Here is a 16438-nt window from a genome sequence, read left to right as displayed (position 1 = left end):
TGCCCAGTGCAAACACAAAACACAGGAAAGACCAAGTTATGTCAGTCCCACTTCTTATCCTGTGTAAAACTACAGAATATAAAATCTGCTTTTATCTGTTCCATCAGACATCTTCCTATTTTTGCTGCACTTCATTGGTTACTTTGTTATTTATTTCCTGCTTCTCACTAGTTTTTGAGCTTGTGGATCGTACAGCACATGAAGTGGTATACAGTATTTCATTCCCCTTTGGAACACACTCTGACTTCACATAGTGCCGCAGTGTAGCCTTTTTCATTACAAAATACTTGCCTACAACATAGACATCATCTCTGATCTCTAAACACCAGCTACCTCAGTCAGGTCAGCGATCGGTTTTCATTCGAAAGCTAAAGGGCAAATTTCCTTTGCAAGGCTTCGAAATGTCAGATTTCAGCTTCCCTCCTATTCCATTTTAAATGCCAAGACACTTCAAGAAAATCTTTTAATAATACTTTATAGTTTTGCTCAAATGCGTAAATAACAACCACCATAGACAGAGATCAAAGCTGGCCATTTCCAGGAATATCTTTCAAAGCTGTATCTGAAAGCAGGTTCTTAGAATAGATTCACACAGGAAGCCTCTGCAACTGCCATGGGTGATTCAGTTAAAATAATGCAACTTAATATCATTGCTGCTGAGATCTTTGCATTTTCTTTCTAACATAAAAACTTTCCATTTGTGTTTTGAATAGGTAAGCCTACAGGGTATGGATCCAGCAGTAGACGCTTACATCACAAGGGAATAGTGGATGAATGCTGCTTCCAGAGTTGTGACCTGAGGAGGCTGGAGATGTATTGTGCTCCAATAAAGCCACCTAAATCTGCACGCTCTGTACGTGCTCAGCGCCACACTGATATGCCAAAAGCACAAAAGGTAGGCCAGGCTGAAAAACAAACAAACAAACACACACAAATAAGCCCTACTTATTTTAGGGAAGGAAAATTCTGTCAAAGCTGGTAACATAGCAAACAACTGATGTGTTCTGCCTGCTCAGAACACTGAGATTTAGTGGGGCTGGGGAAAATAGTTCCTGTAGTAGAAAATAAGTAGGAAACGGTGTGCTGTATCTCATGTCTTAGAACACTGAATACAACACAGAATTGCTAACCTAGTAGTTGTGAGGCTTTATCCTGCTATTGGGTAGTAAATGACAAGTACTCACATCATCTTATCATAAATAGTACCTAAGACTCCTTTCAAAAGCGAAGCCAAACACTGAATGTTTAACAACTGATCTATCCAGAACCGCCTCACTCATCCTTCCCTATCAGGAAGAGTTAGAGTGAGTGACCAAGAGGGAAAACACAGCTCTTCTGCTATCTGTTTTACATGTAAATGAACAATTTTTTTTTTCTTTCTTCATTATTTTGGCTTACTTTTATATTTATCAGAATTAAATTAGCTGAATAGTTACTGTAATCATTTCATACTTCATTTTAACTGTTTAATGCTTAATATGTGTATTTTGCAAGCACTTAAAATATTCATGGTATTATTTGTATAGTTGTGGAGTTCAGAGTTTCCAGTTTGTTATTCCTGTCATACTAGATATACTATACATACATGTAGTTGTTTCATTTCTCCTCAACTGAGCCTATAGTTTAGAAAACCCATCTTAGTCTAGCCTGCCATTAAGCTCATGTCCAACCATTGCTCCTGTTTGAGTTCTGAACATCTGTTTGACATGTTATTTGTCATACACTGTAAGCCCCTAGTGATATATTTTATTGCTGCTGTTGACTCTGTTTGTCTTACACATATGTTGGCCCCCTTCCTGCAGTTATCTGAAATTTTCTTCTTCTAAGAAATGGAACTGCATGAAATCCTTAGTTATCATAGGAAGTCAGGAAACCAGCACTGTATACAAATTTCCTTGATATCATCTTCATGAAAAGAACAATTGTAATAGTTCCGGCATCCGTTTCTTTTCCGTAAGACAATCCATTGAACAGAATCCATTCACCTCTTCCTCAGGAGTTTTCAACCAGTTAAAGTAATGGCTGTATGATACTTCCTGGGAAGTGTCACCTTAACCATGAATATCTCAAAAGGCCCAAATGACAAAAAATGAAGACTTCTTCAGGTAGAGCTCAACTATAGACAAGTAAATCCTGTGGTTTAGTCTTGTCTAAGCACACATATATTTAGGGCTTGCAGGAAAATAATAAAACAGGCTTGGCCAGTAATCTGTGTGCTCCTTCCCATACTTGTTGCTAAGTTGATGAGTAAAACATTCTGTAACTTCAAATAAAAGAAGATACCTGCCAGCTCTCTCATGGATCTCAACACTGCTTTGTGTGGAGGGCTAAGGAATGATGTAATTCTTTAGGCAGCTGTCCTCTTCCCAGTTAGAAAGATGGGCAGGAAAACCCTTCTCTGGCAAAAAGAAAGGAACAGAAAAAAAGCCCTTGCATCCTTCTGTAGCAATGTTCAAGAGGGGATACTGGAAGAAGAAAAAAAAATAGAGGGAGTATGTAGTAATTGAGAGAATCTAGCTAGGGAGAAAATAAAGGAGGGAATTAGATCAAAGAGGTCGATAAGATGAGAAATATTGAAGATGTGAATGAACCATGGTGCATCACACAGAAAAGACGCAATTTTGAGGAAAGCAGAGGAAAAATAAAATTAGAGGAAAATAATAATATTAAAGAAAAAAAACACCTTTAAATAAAACATATGAGAAAAAGAGGAAAGAGATAAACAGAAGCAGAAAAATCATAAATGCTTCTTGATGGGTTTTTGGTGATGAAACAACAGAAATCTGATGGGAAAAACACTGAAATTTTCATTAATGTCTGTGGATGAAGAAAATTAGATTGAGCAAACAAAAATACAGAAGGAATAGGAGAAACTATTATTCAGATTTATGACAGATAAAAGGAAAATACAGATAAAGGAAGAGAAGGGAGAAATCATTAAGAAAAACTCTATGTGACAAAGTTGTATTCTCATGTAATTATTTTTTGTCTTTCTTTTTTCTTTTTGCAGTCAGCTGTACATGCTTCCAGTAAGAAAGACAATGTTATATTCATACTTTCTTATTTGGATAGGCTCCCCCAACACAAATGAATTTGGCTAATTCATAGTGTTGATATGTCACTGATTTTAATCAAACAAATAATTATTTTTCAGTTGAGCAATTTTTTCTGCTTTAGAATATTTCTCTCTCTTAATGTTATAGGCTATAAATGGGATACATATGTTATACGTAGAAAGTGAATATATATATGTAAGAAAATATATATATGACGTCTTTAATATTTTCTTATTCAGCTAAAAGATTTAAGGCAAGATTAAGTGAAATATATAAGATGCTGTACAGTTACTCTCAGATTTCATACACAATTATTTTCTTATGCCTTTCATACTCCTAATGTAGTTTTTATTTACCATCTCCTGATAACCTTTTTAATAGACAAATCCAGGTTTTGGGGTTTGGTTTAAGTGCTTTTGTAGGTGGTTTGCTTTTCCAATTCCTTGAGCAAATCACTCCTCCTATGCACTATTTCATAGAATAAGTTAATTCAAAGGAGCAGAGCCATTCTGTTCACAGGTTATGTTTATGCTGATCTTTAGTTATTATGTTACAAACAAGTGTTGTTACACTACACGCACAAATCTGAATGATGAGGCCCAGACACTGAATTATTAATGTGGGCTGGTAACCCCCAATTGGTGCTATAAGACCAAAATCAAGAACTAGTATTAATTCAATTACAGTGACTGTATGTGTGGAATTTTTTTGCTTTCTACCCAATCAACAAAATATTTTATTTTTCTATAGGATCATTGTTTGTCCTGTTCTAAGACCTTCACTCACATAAAAATATAAAAGTATATTAAAAAGTAAAAAATAAATATATTGTTATGATATACATAGGGGTATTATATACATAGCATACCTCACATATTCACCAGAAAAAATACCTGTATACAATGGAACACATACCAAACCTTTACCCTAATTTAGGTGCCACGCTTTCAGCACCTCTTTTGCACTCAGCCCATGACAAAATTACCTTAAACTGGAACAGCCAATTAATATAACAAAAATGCACAACAGCTTGCAGAGAGAAGTGAGGTATGCATCAGAGCACGATGCAATTAGCTACGGGCTAACCACCCCAGAGTATCATTCCAGTTGGATTTTAGCACTGTGGGCCTTAAGTAAGTTGTGAACTACGGTATTTCATAGTTTCTCTTGGTGCCCAGCAGTCAAACATCCTCTCAGATGTCTATCTAAAGGATACCAAACTCTCACCGGAGTGTCCCCTCTACTTAACAAGAAGTATCTCCCCTACTCCCTGAAATACTCTGTATTTCTTGACTTGAAGCCTACAGAGGTCGTCTAACGTGTCTGGATCAGCAACTCTCTCTGGGATGAAAAAACTGTTTGTAGCTTGAGAGGCTTCTGGAGCATTCAGATTGCTTTCTACAGTGTGAAACAATAAATATATCCAAGCTGGGGTACAGGAATGATACAATAAAGTAGCAGTTCTGTTTTTAAATGCTCAAATCTGGCACAGAAGAAAAGTTGTCTTCTTGGTGACAACTGGACAATGATTGTTCAATGAGAAAATGCTTTAGTTTTATATAAATAGTTTTTTTCAATAGCATTCACGTATTCCTGTAACAATCAATACAAAACCAACACAGCTGGCTAAGATTTAGGAAGCAATTTTCTTTTTTTTTTTTTTTTCTCTCCAAATTTGATCTGCAAAGGTAAATTATTCCTTTAAAACAGAGTAGGATCTATCCATATAATCTACCTTCAGTCAATCTGTGTTCTAGAATATATTGCCCTGATAATTCAGATTCCTCAGTATAGGACTAGCTGACCAGAAATACAGAAATAACATAAAATATGCAAGAAATACAGGTAATGCAAGGGGATTAAATTTGATTTTCAGTTTATTATTGAGACTGAAGAATTAAAAAAAAAAATATTCAGGACAACTGTCCTGGACTATTTACTTAATGGAATAGAATAATTTCAGATCCCATTGCAACACTAAGATCAAGAGTGTTAAAGATTGGTTTGTTTTTTTCAGTTTGTTTAATTTACCTTTCTATTACTAATATTTATATCATTAACATGAATTAGTGCTCTATATCTCTTTATTATATTGAATATTGAATTTTTAAAATGATGTTTTGAAAAGGGAAAGTGGGAGGTTTCACATTGGAATTGAATATTTTGGTATTTCCACAGCAAAACACTTTATTCCCAAAAAGTCAAAGCTTTTTGATTCCTTGCAGCTCTTTTTTGTAGTTAAACTAATCTTCATTAAGCTATTTTAATTCTCCTCGAAACTTCAGATTTCAAGGAGTTTAATATTACTCAAAACCCCCTTACTTTGCTTCTGATCATCTCAATTAAGATATTGAAATTTAGTATTTCAACTTTTTGCATTAGTTATAATACTATTTAAAACAAGATCCCAGTAAAAGAAACAGTTAAAATACCATAAAAAATAAATTTGATTAAAACGCTTGTACATTTAAACAAATAATTTTTTGAAGGATCACAATCTAGCAAATATTCCTATTAGTCTTGCAGTAATTTTATTTTGTTATAATTTTTTTTTTAAATTAATGAGTAATCATATTTTTTTATAGAATAATGAAACTCTAAACATCTAATTAGATACTCCAAACAACCTCCAGAATCTGTTGTTCACTCATTTACAGATCACTCATCAGTTATGGTCATCCAAAGTCTGTTTTGTTTACTTATTTGCTAGTTGAATACTTGGTTGAAAGCTTTCAGTATATTTATTATTGTTAAAAACTGACAGATACTTAGGTACTTGTCTTGCTAGAACTGACAAAATACAGGAAGTAATCAAGTGGATACCACAAACCCATTATAAAATTCTATATCTCATTTGTAGTTAGTTACGTATACAAACAGACATTATTAAAGGGGACACAATCATACATCAGCATTTCTAAACCCAAAAAGATGTCCCTGAATTTTTAAACAGAGAACTGCTGTGAAAAATAATAAAAAAAAAGCACATTACAAATCATTTTTTTTTTTAACCTAAAACTATAAGAATAACTGTTGACATTGCTTTCAGATTAAAATGTTATTAAACGGTCAAATACATCAGATAGTAAGGTAGGAGTAAGAAACAGAGAGGAACTTCAGTACTTCAGTATTTGTGTTGGAAAGCAAAGTAATGGCTTCACCTATTTTTACACTAAGTTTATGTTCAGAGTTTTAAAGTGTGAAACAGGAGCAAGAAGGGAAACTAAAGTTCTGTCTTCAATATACATACTTCCATCTAGCTTTTCTTTCATTCGCTTCTTTCTCTTCTGAGAAATGCTAATAAAAATTTAGTCTATTTACCCTGATTTGAATGAAATTTCAACAGCAATTTGGAACACTGCTGAACAGAACTTTGAAAAATTACTGTTCTCTGTTCAAGCAATGGAAATTGGGCTATTTCCACAACAATTGTGTATGTGAAGGACGACTGTGACCTTTTTGATTAAGAAGTGCAACCAAGTTGTCAACTTAAAGCTATAAGGTACCTTGAAAATTATTACATGAATGTGGACACTGGTAAGGCTGATTTAAAAATCTAGTAAATAAAGAAGAAAGAAAGCAAAAGACCATAGTGCTATGTCATCCTCTTGCACCCTGAGCAAAATGACCAAAGAGGTCTACATCCTGATATAATTTTGCGCTCCTTAGATTTTTAGCCCTTGTTCTTCTTTGGGCTCCATATGTGCAAAATACACATAAATATATATACCAACAAAGTATCAATAGGAAGCAGGTTCTATCAATCATCATTTTCAGATTGTATCTATCCTTCAAAATTTAAATAAATGCTAAATGAGACTAAGATAGAGAAAACATGTTAATATTTTTAATTTAGGAAAATGCCATTAAGAAAACAGAAATTGTTGCATTTTTGCTCATTAATCTTTGTAACACTGGTGAATTCTTTTGTAATTGCCTCAGTATCAACTCACAGATACATTTATAGGCCAAAATACTCACAATGGCACTAATTCTAATTTTTATTACAGCCGTGCCACATTACCAAGCCAATGAGGAAACCTTTAGATGTAACAGATAGAAGAACATGGCCTCTTCACTTCAGAAAACTATTTTCTCCCATTGCTTACTTCCCAGCCTTGTTATTATGTTCCTGATCACACTGCCCACAGAACTAAAGAGCTTTCAAAGAGACCCTAGAGAGTTTGTAGCTAAGACATCATGCTTATTACAACATGCTTGTTAGACTTTCCACTTCTTACCAATAAAGCAAGAGATATTTTAATGCCAAAAGGAGGTTTGAATGTCCATCCTAAGAGGACAGGACTGCCACTGCATGCTTCCCAATACCCTTCCATCTTTGTTAAATGACCTTTACTATCACTAAAGTAGTTGTTATCCTTATGTTAATGCTGCCCGGTCTCCAAAGAGCCATGCTCAAGGTGACAGAAGTCTGAGCTTCTCTATTCATGAACTGACTTACGCAAAGTTGGCATTTTGCATCTGTCATATTAAAATATTTACTGTCTTTGTCTGGATCTGAATATCAGCTCAGAGGATCTGATAATGAAACAAGTATCACAGATGACAATTTTATTTCTAACTACTTAAAAAAAAAAACCCACACAACAACAACAAAACCAAAAAACAACAATGACATGAGAACAAAGGCAATATACCTTCACACTTTTTTTTTTAATGGTCTCAACGTTTCATACTTGAAAAAATGTGTTATGTGAGTCAAAGCATTTTCTGGCACACATGTTACTGCTGCCACCACCAGTGCCGCTTCTTTGTAGTTATTAATCAAAATGCTGATTCCAGAGGAGAAATTGTTCTAAAAGTAACCTGTCATCTTCCCTCAATTTCAAAGCTAGCTTGTGTATCATGACGGCTCTTTTTCCATCTATATGTCAGTGTTAAAAGCTATAACTGAAACTCTACTGCATCTTAGCATTTGCTTCGTTTGTATTATAAAGCCATTTTAAAGTCAGACAACAACTGTAGTGGAGAGAATTTATATTTTCATTTAGTACTTTGAAAGCCACCGCAATGCAAAATGGCTGTTGCTTCATAATAAGGATGTCACAGTCCATTTTACAGATCAGAGTGTGGAACCATTAAGAATGTATGACTTTTTGCAAATAAAATGTAACATATAACTTTTCCTACTTCGGTAAACTCTTTTCAAAAGGAAAACCTAGGGGCAGCATTGATGAGGATATTTTCCTTTGTTGCCATGAGGAAAAAAACAAGGCAGATCACAGAATCACAGAATGTTAAGGATTGGAAAGGACCTCAAAAGATCATCTAGTCCAATCCCCCTGCTGGAGCAGGAACACCTAGATGAGGTTACACAGGAATATGTCCAGGTGGGTTTTGAATGTCTCCAGAGAAGGAGACTCCACAACCTCCCTGGGCAGCCTGTTCCAGTGCTCTGTTACCCTCACTGTGAAGAAGTTTCTTCTTAAATTTAAATGAAACCTCCTGCGTTCCAGTTTGTACCCTTTGCCCCTTGTCCTGTCATTGGTTGTCACTGAGAAGAGCCTGGCTCCAACCTCGTGACACTCACCCTTTACATATTTATAATCAAGTCAAGGAATTCCTGAGGTTTTAGTTCATTGTTACCAAGATAAGCATTTGTAGCATAAGGCAGGATTCTTAACAGCGGAAGACTCCTGTAAAGTTTTGCAATGATGATTTTAGTGAAAATCAGTGAAAATCGAAAGGTTCATCCAGAATGAGTACTTCAAGGTGAAAAATGAGATACAACTTAGGGAAAACTAAAGACAGAAAAGGTAGTTTTGGAAAAGTCGGAAGAGAAAAAGGCAACAAACAAGCAAAAATTATTTTAATTTATGGATAAGCAGAATTCTGTTGCCATTTCTATTTTGTATTTGATCCCTGCTAATGAATTTATTCTACAGTGGTATTAGCAAAATTTGATTAAAACAAGCCAGTACCCTACTGAAGTCATCATGGGAATAGTGACTAGATGATTAATCTCTTCTTCCTCATTTAGTATTGCATTTCAGACTTAGAATGTCTAGAATGTCAGATTCCTAACAAAGATATTACTTCATTATGAATACTTTGCTATTAACAAATTTGGCTGGTCAGTGATCATAAATCTTAGGTCGACTCAATGACTCTTACTTGGTGGTGCTATAATTAATTTAACAATTACTAGTGCTGCTTGGGGTTTGTTTTATATTTTGAAAATAATTCAACTCATAGCCATCAGAACCTGGTCCAAAACTAGTGAAAATGAATGTGTAAGTTCAAGTTTTGAGATCTTTTCCCATTTTCTGATTTTTTAAATGTTTAACAGATACTGAAGGCAAATGGAAAAGTTATATAAGAATAGTATTTTATATAGGAAATAGTGTTTTAAAATCTCATAAAACTACTGTATTTCACCAAATCATCTTCCATTTTCTTTCCGGCCATCAGAAAGGCAGGCAAAACTTTCAATACTTTTGAATTTTAGAGTTTACATTTCCTTTGCCTTTTTTTTTGCCTTACCTTTCTTGGAGAGATTTTTTTTGTTTTGGTATTTCTTAGGACAACAGACATGATTTCATTTAACCAAGAATTTTACTTCTGCTGAAGATCATAAACATGGAGAGTCACTTAAAAGTTCTACCTCTAGTCCGGCACAGAATGTGCAAAGATATGGGCCCTGCTAATGTTCATCAGCATGACAAATTGGGAAATCAGACTGAAAGATACATGCCATACCCATCAATGCTGCTGGAAACTGGCCTGTGCACGGAAAGGCATTGAACTGAGGTCATTATTCATTCCAAAGCCCTCTTGATTTGCCTGGCACATCACCCTGTCTCTTTTTGAAAATACAAATTATTTGGCTGCAGCTCCTGCAGTGAACCCACAATTTTTATCCTCTTAAAGGCCTTATCCAGCAAAAGCCTTACACAGCTAATATGCCATTCATGGAAAATGTAGGTAACAGAGTTCCACTCAGCAATTTTGAAAACCTCTGAGCACTGAATACCCAAAGCCCAGGAGGCTCCATAAATCCTGCAGTTGCAGCTCTAAAGTTCCTGGCCCCTATACATCTTGCTTTTGCAAATGTCCTTGTTCTGAAAGAAAATCTTTGGTACCTACTGTAGGTCTAAGACTATCCAGGTTCCACTATGAAGATCTGCCAAGATCAACAATGGCAGCAATAAAGGTGTTTATGCCTATGAGAACAGGGAATTTAGTGTACAGAAATTTTGTATAGTTAAGTTCTCTGTGAGCTGGCAGAAGTGCTCTAACAATTCCAGCATCCAGGATAACTGTTTTCCCATTAATATAAGTTTTGTGGTCATATAGAACATAAAAACCTATCTGGAATAATTATTGTTTTCTACTCCTTCAGGAAGTGCATTTGAAGAATACAAGTAGAGGGAACACAGGAAACAGAAACTACAGAATGTAAGAACATGCCATCCACAAGAACGAAGAATGAATGTGCCATCTGCAGGATACTTTGCTGTAAATAAATTATTTGTTAAACATTGGAAGACTTAAAAAAAACCCTATGATTTAATAAGCTTGATGCAATCTCAACCAATGGGCATTCTCCCAGTGAACAATGCAACTAAACATTCCAATATTAAGTCTTTAAAGAACAGAACATTTTAACCAGCCCAGAGCTAAAAAATTCTGTGGTTGATATATTACTGTTTGTTAACCTGTTTTAAATGTCCTGCACAAAATCTCTTTAAGTCCTGTGCCCCTCAAAAGCCTACAAATTTATGGGCCTTTGATGGATCCAATTGCACTAAATTAACCTATGAACATTGGCTGCTGGAGTCATTCATCAGCCTTGTCTAAGTGGTGGGTTTTTATTTGCACTTCTATACAAGCAACAGGCTGTTTGTTTTACAGTGTCTGATAACATTGTTTTTCTACCCCTTCATATTTGCACAGTTTGACATTCCCAGTAACAGCAGCAGTAAGGTAACATATACAGTTTTAAACATCCATTAATTCCATCTGTGGCATTTTGACAGAATATGGGTTATAGATGTATTTGTTTTAAGACAGTTTAATTTTTCCTTCTCTTGCAAAGATGCAGTTTATTGCAATTTGCGAGACAAAAGATTTTTAAAAGCAGTCGAAGTATACATAGGCTCTGAAATCATTAATGATTCTTCCAGGTAATTATTTTGCAACAGTATAGGTAACTTCTTTCTTCCTCCATATAATGCAGTATGTAAAATTTAGCATATCAATAATTCACATATATCAAACAGTATGTAAAAATCTCTGTTTTATAGTACAACGGTGCTATTTTATAGTTTGTTACATGAAAGGGTCTGGCCAAAATGGTAATAGGTAAAAGCAAATATGAAAAGATCAAGCCAAAGATTAAATAACACAATAGTTTTTAAAATATTCAGTTTACATGAACTAAAACGGCTTCAGATTCCAACATGGGAATAACTTTCCCATCTTCAAAAGAAAATTCAGACATTTGTTTCCTTTTAGACGTTTGAATGGTGGTGTTTTCACTTCCAGCTATGTGGAACACAAATTCATAGATGCTTAGGCCCAAAGAAGACAGTTTGGAAAATAGCCTTCAAATTACTTCAAAGGGTAGTGCATCAGGGACTAAATCTTTTTGGAAATATCAGCATTCTATTCAAATGTAAGTGTTATGTTACTCAAGTTCTCTGCCAGTTGAATTCTTCCCACAATCAGATGTGACTTCACAGCAACTAGGGAGATGTTCAATTAGATCTGCAAAGGAAGTATCTCTTTCTAAAGGCTCAAATCTGCCTTACTTTCTACCACATCCATGGGAGTAGGTGACTGAACTATTGACTAAAACATGAGAGAAGAATCTCTGCAAATTGCATACTGCACAGTTCCTCAGTAGTATCTCGTAAAACAGACATGAAAGGGAGGTCTTTAAAGTCTAACAAATACTTATAGTTACTTTTATCCTCATAAAAAAATGGGCTTTGTATTTTTTCCAAGGAAAGTGTAATGTATATGCAATTCTTTAAACCCTCCACTTCCTGTGAGATGCGTGTTTCTATGCACAATAGGCTGCCATCACAATGTGAAAGCAGAACAGTGAACGAATAAAAAGAATATGTCACAGCTGTCACTGACTGAGATTGTTGTGTTGAAAGAAGAAGGATGTACAGAGAACCAGATGGGGAAATTAACTTAAATTATTTACCACCAATTCAAGAAACAAAGGTAGCAATTCTGATATCTATATTACAGCTCTTACAGGTCTTTTTTGGCAGAGGGGATGGAGAGGGAAGTATTTTTACCTCTGTGGCTGTTAAGAATTCTGAAATGTATTCTACGAATAAGCCATTATTTTGGTGCCACAGACATAATGCATATTTCAATTTCATGTCCTGTGACTCTTTCTGTCCCCTACTTCCTCTGAAGTTCTAAAGGAAGGAGGGAGGAAAGGTGTGAACACAAAAAGCAATTTACAGATCTCTGTGGTGGCAAGTTTCTTTGTAGATAACATTTTACTGATGTACTACTAACATAACTGAATAACCATACATAATTGTGCTATTTTAATGCCTGTAAATTAATTCCGATTTTGGTCTTATCTTGGGATTCATGCATTCACATTCATACCACCATGTATCTCCCGTCGAGAAACTGTAATTAGAAAATGTCACTCATAGACAGTGATATCTAACAATAGATCTTGAGAACTGCCTAAACAGATTAGAACAATTCTTGAAAGGAACTACAATAAATAATGAATAGCTATAAGGTTCAAAGGCAACACTTCATTTTACTAGAGAATAAATGATATCACAAAATGGAGAGTGGCTCCACCACTGTAGCAGTAAGAAGTGCATGGATGGGAAATGCACATTTGCATAAGAAATCTCCAGTCACAGGGCAGGCAGCACATGATATACCAGTCAGTATGAAAGGTAAAGGGCTGCATTAGCTTAATAATCTCAATAAATCCACTACTTAAATAGGTTGAAGCATGAGCCAAAACATGTCCCTCCCAAAACTACAAAGTAGCTTGACTTGAAAAACTTCTAATTAGAGAAACTGAAGGGTTCAGCTGGATTTTCAAAAGCACTCCAGATATTTAGGAACAGGGCCCCTTGGATGGCATTGGTTCTCACAAATCACTTACATAGTGAAGAAAATCCCACTCCCCATCCTTGTATATCACGTAGATCACATGACAGAAGTCACAGATTTCTGCATTCTAAAATAGACATAAGATTCCAGTTATTACACAGAATGTCGCTGAAGAGCAGAAGTGAAAAAGTGAAATAAGCCTCATTATTTTCAGGTAGTTCAAAAAAGACTGCAGATCTAGACTCACGGAACTTAATATATCTCTTTCACCAAGGTAGTAAAATATGAGCCTCATGTCCATAGTAACCATAATTAATCATTAAGAGTTTAAATGTAAAATAAATACATCCAACATTCTGCTCAAAACGTAATTACAAACATATACTTAGATTTGTGTGAAAGACTTGTAGAAATGCATTTGCACCATTCAGTCAAGAAACAGAATCAAATAACGGGATACTGCATTCAATCCCTTAAAGCAGCCACCTTTTGCCCAAGACACATTACAGTGTCAGTTCCTTTTTTAAGATTAAAGGGTAAATTAGTGGTGGGCTTCCTTTACAGAAGTGAATTCCATACACAACTAGTAGCTATGTTTAGTTGCCCCATGAACTGGCTGCTGAATTATTATCAATGCTTGATTAATGAAGACTCTAGGCCAAGCACTCTGTCTTCTTGGCTCTCCATTTTAAGAAGCAAGTGCATGACAAGACAGGATCAGAAAAGTGTATGCATATTTGCTTTACCTTTTACTGATTTGGCCAACAATGCCAAAGTGGTGCTATTGTTTTGTTTAAGAAAGTACTTGACTAAAATATAAAAGAAAGCATAAATATTTTTTTAATGTATGAAAATGACAATTATATAGGTATGGTTATTAAAATAGAAATACTACTAGCCATAATTTTCAACTTTTTGTCACTCAGCAATGGCAGAGGAATCTTTCAGCAATGGCATAAGAATCTTACATCTTACATGGGGCAGGAATAAGAGTCAAAATGCCACAAAAATTCATTGACTTGAAACACAATTCTGAATCTTTACTCCAAATAAGAAATACAGATGTGGAAAAGCAATTAAAGTCAGGGAACAATTGGTATGACTGAAAGCCTGTTCAGATTAATGCAAGTTCTATATCATGCCAAAGATCTTTAAGTCATACTCTAGCCTGAAATTAGTGAAGAGTTTGACTTAAAGTCAGTGGCATGATATGATTGACATTTTCATTGAGCATACATTTTTATTTTTACCTGCTTACCTTCTCACTCATGGCATGCCCCCAAATGTCAATATTACTTAAAAAAAATAGCACAAAGAAATGCACCTGATTTTAACAAAGAATGAAAAAAAAATATTCCTAACATAAACTGTTGCTATTTTTAATTCTTACCAGCTTCAAACTGTGAGAAAAAGTTGAACTATATGGCTAACAGTCTGTGAATTTTTTTTTAACTTTATGTTGTCACTATGAACATCCTAACATGCAAAATTTCAGATTTCATTGTTTTGTTTTGAAATGATGGTAAGTTAAGCCCAAATAGAGATTCTCGGAACCTATAGGCTAGATAGAATACTTATGTTCTGATGAAGGTATAATCAATATATTTAAAATGTTTTATTTTTAGTCTGAAAAGGAATAGTAATAATTTATTTGGGGACTCAACCTATACTGGTCCCTCTTTTAAGGATACTGTTCAGTGCAAGCAAGTCTTCCAAATGCCAAACTTCTATTCAAAACCAACACTCACTCCTCCCTCCTCCTCTCTCCAGCAAACCTAGCTAAAACATTATTGCAACATAATTTTATTATTTGTCTATTTGTTTTGTGGGGTGTTCGTTTCTTTGTTTTGGTTCACTTTGTTTTGATTTGGGGAGGCAGGGGTAAGGAGGAAGAGATGAGGCTTTCAAGTGATTAAAGTTTTTTCGTCTTGAGTACAATCTACAAAAAATAAAGAATTTGCCTTGATGAGATTACTAATTATCTAATTCATCTGTAGAAGTAGCATTAAGTAAAACAACTAGCTTAAAGTTGTCTTGAAAGAAGAAAAGTTCTTAACACAAACTTTTTACTCATTATAATCCTACACTATACATTTTGCTTCTCACAGCATTGGAATATTCTATTGGACTATAACTGTCCCAACACACAGTATCTGATATAGCTAAATGTTCTTTGATTATTTACATGAAGGGTGTTATGGGAATATCTGAAAACTTGATTACATATAGTACAGTATAGAGATACCAGTCTAGCAGAGACCAAAACAAGAAGGACCTCCCTGATGCTTACATTAGGAAATCTTATACTAGTTGCATAAAGGGTGTGAGGGATTGTATATATAGATATATACATATATAGGCATATGTATGTATATGTATATATATATGAAATGTTACAATGTGTGTATGTACATGTGTGTGTGCATGTGTATATTATGCTTTTCTTCTTTTTCTTCTCAAGTAAAATTTGAATTTCTTGCTTTTTAAACATTTCCCATGGTTTATTTTCAATAATCCAATTGGAATCTAATTTTAGAAGAACATTGTATAACATGGGTGCCACAAGTTAGATCCTATCTTTGTTTTTCACACTTAAAGAAATTACCTGATTTTTAAATCATAAGACACTTCTTTGCTGTCATCAGGCAAATCTATTTATCTGTACAGATATAAAATAGTAACTCTGAGGGCCTTATTATGAAAACATTTATTTTAAAAATTTCTTTTATTTCATTCTTCTCCAGATAATTTCTGTTAAGTGAGACTTTTTACAGTGTAACATCCCTTCAAAGTAAGAATAATGCTTAATATAAACAGAGAAGAATGAAAATTTCTGACATTTCATAATATCACCTAAATTATACATTTGTCAATTAGATGTTTTTTGTAAGAATAATTCATACCTCTTAACCCTTAACTATTTCAGAAGTTGAAAAGATTTAGCACTGTAAATTTCTATATGCCAAATTATTTATAATAATTTTTGATTTCTCTGAATTCTTCAGTAACTTTTTATTTTGCCAGCTTGGCTCACAAAAGTCATAAAAAGCATCAACATGAGACTTCTGCTGCTAAACATTCTTTCCCACACATATTTAACATACTTACAACCACCTAGAAGATTCATGTATTCACACTTGGTTTAAATTCTTAAACAGTAAAAATATAGTTAGGAGGGGTTTTTTTACATTTTAAAGTTATGAACCATTTCTTAACTAAATCAAAGACATTCCATCTTATTGTATTTTACATGCATTAGTATAATCTCATTCCTCTAAAGCAACAACAAAATACCTGCGAAACAAAAAAAG

The 16438-nt window shown here is 34.4% G+C and overlaps 1 protein-coding gene across 1 annotated transcript in view; it reads left to right on the top strand.

Annotated features, from left to right (window-relative positions):
* IGF1 (insulin like growth factor 1) overlaps positions 1-10479 on the top strand; it is a gene marked incomplete at both ends in the record, with an annotated part of 52554 nt that extends 42075 nt beyond the window's left edge. Inside the window, 2 exons of the mRNA XM_080363429.1 lie at positions 714-895; positions 10420-10479. Coding sequence (XP_080219555.1) covers positions 714-895; positions 10420-10479 — 242 coding nt within the window. The remainder of the gene's footprint in view (positions 1-713; positions 896-10419) is intronic.
* Positions 10480-16438: the final 5959 nt, after the last annotated feature.

This window comes from Nesoenas mayeri (genome assembly GCF_963082525.1).
Source record: "Nesoenas mayeri genome assembly, chromosome: 1".
In the NCBI taxonomy this organism is placed as follows: domain Eukaryota; kingdom Metazoa; phylum Chordata; class Aves; order Columbiformes; family Columbidae; genus Nesoenas; species Nesoenas mayeri.
The sequence above is the reverse complement of the archived record's forward strand: the minus strand, read 5'-3'. Positions and strand labels throughout refer to the sequence as shown.